Below are 11,101 nucleotides of genomic sequence, written 5' to 3'. Positions count from 1 at the left end.
GAACATTGCAGTGTCACAAGCAAAAAAGTGAAAGCAGTTAGCCGGAGTGAAGGGTCCAGAAGTACAGAAAAAGGAAGCAAGAGATAAATAAAAATGGCAGTGTGTCTAAGGGTGAAAAGGAAAAGCAGTTGTAGACTACAGAGATTACTCATTTCTAAGGCAAGGGAAAGATGTAATGGCATTAAAGTTAAGGCAATCAACCCTGAGAGTTGGAACGAAACCAAACCCATTGCCACTGAGTAGATTCCACCTCATAGTGACCCTATAGGACACAGCAGAACTGCCAAGAGTTTCCAAGGAACATACTCAAAAGACCCCTTCAGTCATACAAGGTCTAGGAGCTTAACATGGCAGGCATATAAACAAAGCAAAAGTCCCCAGACACTAAAAAAGAAATCAACAAAACCTGATTGTGATCCCTATGCAAACAAACATGTAGAAGTCATGAGGTCCAAGCTGACTTCTACTTCAGGTTTTCTGTGGCGGGGGCCTGCCTGGTTTTAGGGAAGCTGAGAGGGAATAAACAGAATCTCAGACCTACGTCAGATACCACCCTCTGCCTGTATCTGACTGCAGAGGCACAAGGGCCCACCGCCAAACAAAGGCAGGACAGCCCAGGTTCTGTCTGAACAGGTTATTTTTCTTTCACATTCTGACCCAGTCTGAATGCCTCAGGGGTACGCCTTGAGGTTGCTGAAGTCTTTGGGAGGGATTTACCCAATTCTGGCCAGCAGAAGATGCGAAAAGACAGAGATGAAGTCAGGCTACAGGAGTTTCTCCTACCACTACAAGTCCTTGTGGAGCACATGTGAGCTCCTGAGCCTCCAGGCAGAGGTCCAACTGCCCCAAAGGTCAAGGAGGCCCAGGCAGGGACATGCCCTGCAATGATGACAACACATCGGACCCAAACAAAGAGCTCTTCGTCCTGAACCAGCCCCTTCTGGAGTCTGTTTGCCAGAGAAGCACCACCATACCCGGCAGCTACCTGGTCCCACAGTCAACCTGCAACCCTGTGTGGCCATGCCTGTGACAGAATGAGGACCCAAGCCTGTAGCAGGAGCAGCAGCATCGCTCTTGTGAGCTCAGTTCTCCAGTTACTGGGAGTAGGAGAAGACATGCACTCATGGGCAACACTAAAGGGCTACATAGATGGTCTGGCTGGCAATCCTGGGCTGGACACCTAGGTCCAGACCATCCACGGCTCTTGTCTTCACACTTCTGCAGGTTGTGGAGGGTATGTGGGGCACTTAATTTACTCAGCTCCTGCTCTTTATTTGAAACGGCTCATTTTCCTCAATTTCAAACTTTATTCTAGAACTTTCCAGAAGAATCTCAAACCACCTGATCCTTTGTTTACTTTTTCTCCAAAATCATATTCATGCATTGTCCAATTATTATTTGCTGTGTCTTAGTCATCTAGTCCTGTGTCTTAGTCATCTAGTCCTGCTATAACAGAAATACCACAACTGGATGGCTTTAACAAAGAGAAGCTTATTCCCTCACAGTACGGTAGGCCAGAAGTCTGCATTCAGGGCGCCGGCTCCAGGAGAAGGCTTTCTTTGTCGGCTCTGGAGGAAGGTCCTTGTCATCAGTCTTCCCTGGGTCTGGGAACATCTCAGTGCAGGAATCTCAGGTCCAAAGGAGGCGCTCTGCCCCTGGCACTGCTTTCTCGGTGGCATGGAGGTCCCCATGTCTCTCTGCTCACTTCTCTCTTTTTATATCTCAGAACAGATTGGCCTAAGACACAACATAATCTTGGCGAGCTTATCAATGTAACTGCCACTGATCTGTCTCCTTACGTCACAGTGATAGGATTTACAACATATAGGAAAATCACAGAAGATGGCGGACAATCATACAATGCTGGGAATCAGGACCTAGCCAAGCTGAGAGGTGTTTCTGGGGAACACAATTCAATCCATGACATTCCACCCTTTTGCCCCTAAAAATTCTTGTCCTTGCCATATGTAAAGTATATTCACCCCACCATATCATAGCCAAAGTCTTAAATCAATTCCAAGTCCAAAATCCAAAAATTCCTCTTCATCTGTGAAATCTAGAATACAAATTATCTGCTTCCAAAGTACAATGCCAGAACAGGCACAAGCTAGACATTTCCATTACCAATGGGGGAAAGTGGAGGGAAAGCAGGTATAACAGGTACCAAGCAAGTCAGAAGAACATATTACATCAGGCCTCAGGCTTTGAAAATAATCCTCTGCTCTCTGAGACCATTTACACAATTTCCCTGCCCTCCAGACTCTAGGTATTGGCTACACTCTCCAGATTGTGAGTGGAGGCCCCTCAGCCCTGGGCTGCAGCTCTGCCTTTCAGGTCCACTGAGGTGGCAACTCTACTCCCTCAGCTTTAGGTGTTCCCACTCTCCTAGTCCACCTGAGTGGCAACTCCACCCTTAGAAACATCAGAGGCCATGGCTCCACCCTCTGAAACCCAAGAGGTCCTGGCCATACTTTTGAGACTGAGGCAGCTCAGCTTCCTGTGTTCCTTGTCTCTTCAGCTTCTGCTTTCTGGTTTCTTGGACTCTTGGCTCCTTGGGCTTCACGCCCGCACCTGCCCTGATGGGACAAGTGTTCCACAGCTCTGTAGCTCCACCAGTAAGTGCCTGGAGGCACCCCACTCCACCAGGAAGCCTCCTGTGCAAAGGCACTCAGCTCCCTCCCTCCATGGGTTGCCTGGCGCTGGTCTCCCGGTTCTGCCGCTGCTGGTCCTCTGATGCTGCCAGTCCTCTATCCATTCAGTTTCAAAACTGCTTTCACATTTTAGGTATCTGTTAGAGCAGCACCCCACTCCTGGTACCAAATTCTGTCTTATTCATCTAGTGCTGCTATAACAGAAATACCACAGTGGATGGCTTTAACAAAGAGAAGTTTATTATTTCACAGTCCAGTAGGCTAGATGTCCAAATTCAGAGTGCCGGCTCCAGAAGAAGGCTTTCTCTCTCGTCAGCTCTGGAGGAAGGTCCTTGTCATCAGTCTTTCCTTGGTCTGGGAGCATCTCAGCACAGGAACCTCAGGTCCAAAGGAGGCGCTCTGCTCCCAACACTGCTTTCTTGGTGGTATGAGGACCCCGTGTCTCTCTCCTCACTTCTCTCTTCTATATCTCAAAAGAGATTGACTTAAAACACAACACAATCTTGTAGATCTCATCAGTATTACTGCCACTAATCCATTTCACTACATCATAGCGATAGGAGTTACAATATATAAGAAAATCACATGAAATGGTGGACAATCATACAATACTGGGAATCAGGACCTAGCCAAGTTGACAGATACTTTGGGGGGGCACAATTCAATCCCTGACATGCTCTAACCTGTATCAATGGCATGTTACATTCTTAGTACAGTCTTTAGCTACCCTACATGAGCCTTAACCTTCCCAAGTGTCCAGAGACCAAACATGATATTTTCTCACTTTTTACCTCACCGCACAAGCCTAATAAAATAAACTGATACATTTTTCTAACTCACACTTAGTATGAAGTGCTTTTTCTGCAAACTATGCTGAAATAAGCAATCACGGTATATCTAAATAATAGATTATTTACAATAAAAAAAGGATAAGGTGAAGGCCACTCCTCGTTTAATGTCTCTAATTAAATTCATACAGATTAATATCTGAGCTGGATATAAAAAGAAATGGTAATGGGTTACGTCTGATTCAATAACTAACTTCAGGCAAAACTGCAAAAATGAACCACAATAGGGTCATTTAAGGAAACGTAAGAAAGATGCCCAGAGATTAAGAAAGATTAAGTCCAGAAGAGAATGCCCGGAAAAAAGGCCAAAACCACAATACCTTTAAGTTTGGTACAGGTGTGAAGAAGCGGGTCAGCAGACACCATGCACGGCCACCAGGGATAACCTGACACTTTGGACCATACCAAATCTCCAACGCTGTATCTTAGCAGACGGTCTTTGTCTCTGCTGATATTTGGACAGGGCTCCTTCTTGACTGGAATCTGAAAATGAACAACAGAAGACAAATACTAACACAAATCAAGTAACTACCACCAAGTCAGCCTTCTAACCATAGGAAACCAAAAGAGGTTTAAGACACACACAGCCACATGTGCATGCATGCACACGCACACACACGCACACACACACACACACTGCTCCCATTCGCTGTATCCCATTTCATCGCAATTGTTTATCTGTCTTTTCATCTGTCCTCACCTAAAGGGCCAGCACAGTGCCTGGCACCTACTAGGTGCTCAACGTTATGAACCTCTCTAGAAAATCTACTTCCGTGGCTTGTGGATGGTCTCTAACTATGCTTCACAGACCTGGTCAAAAGGAATTCTCCAGAAGTCCTGAGTCCATACTCGGAGCCCGACCACAGCCACATGTCTGGCTGTCAGTTCTCTGGAACATGGGTGTTAACCAACAGGACAGGACCCAAGGTGGTAAGGGTGTCAGGAAGGCCTAGGAAGGGAATCCCAGCTCTACCTGTCCTTAGCTGAGTCATCTGGGCTCTCTTCATCTATTGAACATGGGTTGAGTATGAGCGCTGAATGGCCTAACAAGGGCAAACTTTTCTCCACACCACTCTCTTAGTCTGCTCTCGCAGCCAACAGCGTCCTTTAACCTCCTCTGTTTCCCCAGCTGGCTAAGACTATAAAGTTAGGGAGGGAGAAAGTGGATGCCTCTTTTCCCTACTGATTGAACTGAATAACCCTTTTCACTTTCAGGCTTACAACAGAAATGTTGTTATCTCTTTAAATTAATCAGTTAACATAGAATTATACAATATAGGACCCCTACTAGGGTAATGGTTAAGAGCTCAGCTACTAACCAAAAGGTTGGCAGTTCAAAATCTACCAGCCGCTCCTTGGAAACCCTATGAGGCAGTTCTACTCTGTGCTATAGGGTTGCTACAAGTCAGAATCAACTCAATGGCAACGGTTAATACAGTGCAGGGCAGCAACTAAAAGAATGACCTCACGCAAACAGACACAAGTGTGAGTTTCTGATTCTATACTTGGGCAAGCTGTTAAATGTCTTTGGGCCTCAGTTTCCTCATCTGTAAAATGAGGATACCAGTCCCTGAATACTCATGGTGCTAAGGGTTGGCACAGAGCTGTCATAAGCTTTCAAAAAATATTAGCCCTCAGAATGTTCTACAGCATCCCATTTGTACATTTATCGGGTCATTTAAGTCACGGGACAGCTTCTGAGGACAAGTATTGTTGTCCCCTTTTTGCAGATGGAGAGTCAAAACTCAAGTGGTTAACCCCAGTTTGAACCAAACCAAGTGGTCAAGCTGGGAATAAAAACCAGGTTTCTGACAGCTTACAGAGACCATTTTCACTGTAAAAAGAACGAGGTACGATGCAACCATGGTCTTTTTAAAAAACTCACCATTGTGATTACATTAGTAAGAGCTAAACAGCGCCCGTGTACTCAAAAACACAACATCTTTATGCCTTCGATGCCCTTCACTATTTTAACAACTTCAAAGAAACATCTGTCTTTCCCCCCATCTGTGGAATTCCTAAATAAAATTCCTCAACTATAATTTTAAATATTCAACTTTGGTAAATAACACCAACCCCAAACTGACTCAGGCTCCCTTTCCTCATTCCTGCCCTGCAGCACCTGAGGTGCAGGTGGGTGTGGAGCTGCCACTAAAGGCCACAAGCAAAGATGTGGAAAGAAAGGGCACCAAAACATCTTCTAGACTACTCACTCCTAAAGTAAAGTGGGCCATGAACACAGGTGGGACTGCTATGCCCCCATTTCCTCTGCCAAGGCGCTCTGGCTGCATCAAACAGCTCACACTCATCTAAGGATTAGGGCCCCCAAGAGTCATTTGAAGACATGGTGACACAAACCACCAGACAAAACGAGATGGAGCCACCAGTGCTCTTTTAACTTAAGATAGGATTCTCCGTCCCAGTTTTTGATAAGCCAGCGTTCATTCCCTAGTGTTCTAAGTGCTAGGCTCTGCACTGAGAACCAAGAACGCAAAAACCTAAGACACGGGCCTGATCCTCAAAGAGTCGAACCACATACTAGACTGCCTGGCTGCAAAGACAGGTGGGGGAACAGACAGTGAATTTTGCAGTAAGAATGACAAAAGCGCTTCTGCTTCCACTCATTACATGGTGTGGGTTTAAGAGAATGACAAAAGCACTTCTGCTTCCACTCATTACATGATGTGGGTTTAAGAAGCTGGGCGAGTCCAGTGTACCTCCACTCGCCACAACTAGGCCAAAGAACATCTCTGGAGATAAGAGATAAGTGAAAACACTACAGCCTGAAGACCAAGGGCTCTAGAACTGGCCAGATCTGGGCTCAGAAACTGGCTTTGCCTCTTTTTAGCCATTTTAATCTGAACGCTTAGTTAACCTCTCTAGGTCTCACAACTGGCTCAGCAAGCAGCTGGTAGACCTAAAGGTGGGGGGGTCCTGGTACATAGTGCCTGATCTGCAGGCAAGGCTCGGGCAGCGTCAGCCACTATGTGGACAGGTGAAGAGGAGGACAGACTCCTTACTGCAAGCACGGCCCAGCCACACTATCTACACGGCACCAGCTGCCTTCCACCCGCCACTCCACAAGGAGATATCCTTACACGGTCCTCATGTTTCTACCCAACCTCAGACAGAATACCCAGCCCCAGAAAGAACTCCTCATAAATACCTTTTTGTCTGTGGGACTTGAAATCTTGGATACCAGAGCTGCTTCAACAAGGCCCTGCTCCAGGAAGGAATCGTATTTTATGCTTCTCTTTCTGCTCCTTCTTGCCTTGTTTTCAGGTTTTTGTCCATTTTCTTCTGACTGGGACACATCAGCTGCACTGTCACCACAAATGGAAGATTCAAAGAGAGGTTTCCCATTCATATATGTTTTGGTGATTTTCAGCTTAATTTCTGGAGAGCCATTTTTAATAGGGGTAGTGTTAGGTGGTGTCCCAATTCCTTTCATTTCCTGGGACTCAAAACGCAATTTGGCATCATGAGCACCAGGTTCTCCATTAAACACACGGGAAGTAAGGTCTTTCAGCTTCTCAGTTGGAATAAAGGGAAGCGCATCATGGCCATTAAATTTCTGCATGACCCCTTCTTGCAGAGTGGTAGAAAGCTGGGCTTTGCTGAGGAATACAGAACATTCACGATTCACTTCACAGTTCTGCGTCTTTCCGTTGGTATTGCCAAGGATTTCTGGTGCCTGCTTCATCTTTATGCACTTTACAACTTTCCAAACAGAAAGAGGACTTTTTTTGATGCTGAAGTCTATTCAGCCCAGATGCTTCGGCCCTTAGAACACTATAGAATGAAAAAAAAGCAACATATTACATTTAAAACCTAGGGTAAGTATGCCGACAACACTATAGCTTTGGGTTTTCAGGCAATTTATAATGTTTTACATAATGAGTTAGGTCACAGGAGACAGTTCAAATATCACAAAAATGACACAGAATCACAAAATGATAAAGAAAGGAACCAGGAATTAAAAAAAAAAAAAAAAAAGTCGGTCAAGGGTGCTGAACTCAAACCATGCCTCTACCATTAACTAGCAATGTGGCTGTGGACACATAATATAATCTGTTTAATCATTCTAGAAAACTAGATTACTACGTACCTATCAGTACAGAGGAAACCCTGGTGGCGTAGTGGTAAAGTGCTACGGCTGCTAACCAAAGGGTCGGCAATTCAAATACCCCAGGCGCTCCTTGGAAACTCTATGTGGCAGTTCTACTCTGTCCTATAGGGTCACTATGAGTCGGAATTGACTCGACAGCACTGGGTTTGGTTTTTTGGTATCACTACGGAATAATCTTAAAAAACAGAGAGTCAATGTGTGAAAGGCAGCTAACACAATGCCAGGCCCATGCAAAGGAACACGGAGGAGCTTAAAAACAAAACAAACAGCTGAAGAGGGCGCTGAAGCAACATGCCCAAGGTCAGCAGGGTTTAAAACCCTCATCTTCCAACTCCTAGCAGAGTAAAGGTAGCCCCCCAGCTTAAGATGATGAACCGCACTAACGACTGTTTTTTTCATACATCTTTTATTGTTAGTAATATGTACCACATACAATGTTGCAGCATGTAATTTGCTGGTATTATCATTCTCAGACGCTCACTTGCAGATGTTCAGAAATCAGATTTATACAGATACTGACAATAAAAGCAATAATTATGAAAAAAAAAAGTATTCGATGTATGTCAGAACCGACTTAAAACACAGCTGTTGGAATGGAGCCCAGTCTTAAGTCAGGGACTACCTGTATTAGTTCCAGGTGATGAAAAAAAGCAAAAGCCAAGAGTAACAAAGTGAGAAAGCACTCTGAGTCAGTTCTGGTAGGCGCTCAGTCTAGTACCCTAATCCCCGTCCCCCGACCTTGCCCAGGTCCAAAGTAACACTGGTGACGAGGAACACGGCAATAACATTCATTTTAGTTAACCACACCTGAAGATTAAGTAGCCAAAGGCAACACTGCTGAGCCATTGACAAGCACTGCTTCGTAATTTGTGGAGAACAGTCAAGCTGAAGCAGTGGTGTGCGAGGCCCACACGCACAGGAGGTTGGTTTCAGGAAGACTGCTCTGGCTGCCGTGTGGCAATGCAGAATCTTCACTGAGCAGCTACAATCCCCAGGTCAGGGGACCACAGGAGATGAGAAGAGTGTCTGCGTCAGAACCCAAAGGCCAGACAGGAATAAGAACAGGCAGGCACCCATCTAAGCTGCCAAGACATCCACCAAGAGTGTGCCACCACTGATAGCAAAGAGATTCCTTTTAGAAGGTGACAATCAATCTCATCAAAGGCTGGGGAGAAGTTGAGAAGAGTAACTGGAGATGCCCACTGATGTAGAGCAGTGGTTCTCAACCAGGGACAATTTTGCTCCTCGGGGCACATTCAGCACTGTAACGGGAATCAAAGACAGCACAGGACAACACACTTTTGATTGTTACGACCTGGGGGTTGCTACTGACATCTAGTGGGTAGAGGACTGGAATGCTGCTAAACATTCTACAATGCACAGGACAGCCTCGGCAACAAAGAATTATCCAGTCCAAAATGTCAGTGGTGCCAAGGTTGAGGAACTGTTGATAAAGAGCAATTAGGGGTCGCTGCTGTCTGCAATGTGCAGGTACCACAGAAAGATCGGGGTAGAAGCCAGACAGCTGAGGAAGGAGCCACGGGGAAAAAAAGGAGTAAATTTAAAGCAACCTCAAGTTCTAGTTTAGATTAATGTGTACTGGGTGACCTTAAACACCAAGATACATATAAAAATGCTTTGTTTGATGCATATAATTTTTTTTAAAGGCAAAATAGTTTCCTCTTCCAGTAATGATTGGGTACCTCATATCAAACCAACTGTCCCACAGGCAACATCTATAAGCGCTGGATAAAATATAAAAAAGTACTTGAAGGCACTGGAAAGCAACCAAAGGCAGGGAGAAATTGGATGGGAGTCAACACTTGAAAGAAAGAAAACTGCACTCGGTGAATTTCTCAGTTTTTACAGTTTTGTGCCTAAAGAAAGTTTGGGAAACTGCAGTAGATATAAAAGGAAAGGGGGAGGGGGAGGGATCAAAAAGGAGAGAGCCACAGAAGGGGTGCCCAAATTTCTGCAAATAAACTCTGTCCAAATCTCAGCCTGACACATATATGGGGTTGACTCCAAGCGATCTAACTTATAAGATAACTAAAATGAGATTCCAAATGCTGAACAAAAACAAGTCAGCTCTTCAATAGATGGTGCTGGGAAAAATGAATTTCCACATGCAGAAGAATAAAACAGAATCCGTGCTTGCCTCACACCATATACAAAAAAACAATTCAAAATAGATTAAAAACTTTAAAGTGAAAACTAAAAACCAAAAACTTCTCAAAAGGAAATATAGGGGTATAAATGCAGGATGTAGTATTTAGCTATGGATTATCGGATATGACAACAAAAGCAGGAGCAATAAAAGATAAAATAGGTAACTGAGGCTTCATAAGAATTAAATACTTTCAACAAAGTGAAGAGAAAATCCATGGATTGGGAGAAATTTTTCAAGAATCATGTATCTGATAAGGGTTTAATTTCCAAAATATATAAATACCTATAACTCAACAATAAAAAAAAAGACAAACAACCCAATCGAAATATGGACTAAGGACTTGAACTGACATTTCTCCAAAGAGGATACTCAGGTGGCCAACAAACACATAAAAAGCTCCCTGATGTCATTAGGTCTGTCCAAAAACCAAGTCCTTTGCTGTCGAGTAGATTCCGACTCATGGCAACACTACAGGACACAGCAGAACTGCCCCAAAGGGTTTTGAAGGCTGTAAATCTCTTGGAAGAAGTACAGCCAGAATGTTCCTTAGAAGCGAGGATGGCGAGACTTCATCTCACATAATTTGGACATGTTATGAGGAGGGACCAGTGCCTGGAGAAGGACATCATGCTTGGTAAAGTAAAGGGTCAGAGAAAAAAGGAAGACCCTCAACAAGATGGATCAACACAGTGGCTTTAACCACAGGCTCAAGCAAACAATGATTACGAGGATGGGCGGGACCAGGCAGTGTTCCCGTTCAGTTGTACACAGTGTCACTTTGAGTTGGAACCGACTCGACGGCACCTAACCACAACAAATCTTTACAGGAGCAGACTACCACATCCTTCTCCTGAAGAGCGGCTGGTGGATTCAAACTGCCGAACTTTTGGTTAGCACCTGCGCTCTCAACCACTGCACCACCAGGGCTCCTTCGGGACATGTAAATCAAAACCACAATGAGATAGCACCCCACCTCCGTTGGAACGGCAATGATCAAAAAAATGGAAAACAAGGTATTGGAGAGGATGTGGAGAAAATGGAATCCTCATGCTAGTGGGGATGTGAAATGATACAGCCACTGTGAAAAACAATTTGGCAGTTCCTCAGGAGGCTGAGCGCGTAACTACCACGTAACCCGGCAATCCCGATCCTAGGTATAGACCCAGAAGTGAAAGTGAGAATGCAAAAAGGGACCTGCTCATCAACGTTCATGGCAGCATTTTTCACAACAGCCAAAAGGTAGAAACAATCAAATGTCCACCAACAGATGAACGGATAAACAAAGTGTGGACCCAACAAAGAA

At 44.8% G+C, this 11,101-nt stretch overlaps 1 protein-coding gene across 6 annotated transcripts in view; it reads right to left on the bottom strand.

Moving 5' to 3' along the window:
• Positions 1-11,101, bottom strand: part of NSD2 (nuclear receptor binding SET domain protein 2) — a 97,377-nt gene that overhangs the window by 56,907 nt on the left and 29,369 nt on the right. For all 6 annotated transcript variants that reach the window (XM_064286143.1, XM_064286146.1, XM_064286147.1 and 3 more), the window contains exons 2-3: positions 6,666-7,291; positions 3,820-3,982 (exon numbers count right to left, since the gene is read on the bottom strand). In XM_064286143.1, coding sequence (XP_064142213.1) covers positions 3,820-3,982; positions 6,666-7,202 — 700 coding nt within the window. In that variant the 5' untranslated portion in view covers positions 7,203-7,291. The remainder of the gene's footprint in view (positions 1-3,819; positions 3,983-6,665; positions 7,292-11,101) is intronic.

This window comes from Loxodonta africana, chromosome 5 (assembly GCF_030014295.1).
Source record: "Loxodonta africana isolate mLoxAfr1 chromosome 5, mLoxAfr1.hap2, whole genome shotgun sequence".
Lineage (NCBI taxonomy): Eukaryota > Metazoa > Chordata > Mammalia > Proboscidea > Elephantidae > Loxodonta > Loxodonta africana.
The sequence above is the reverse complement of the archived record's forward strand: the minus strand, read 5'-3'. Positions and strand labels throughout refer to the sequence as shown.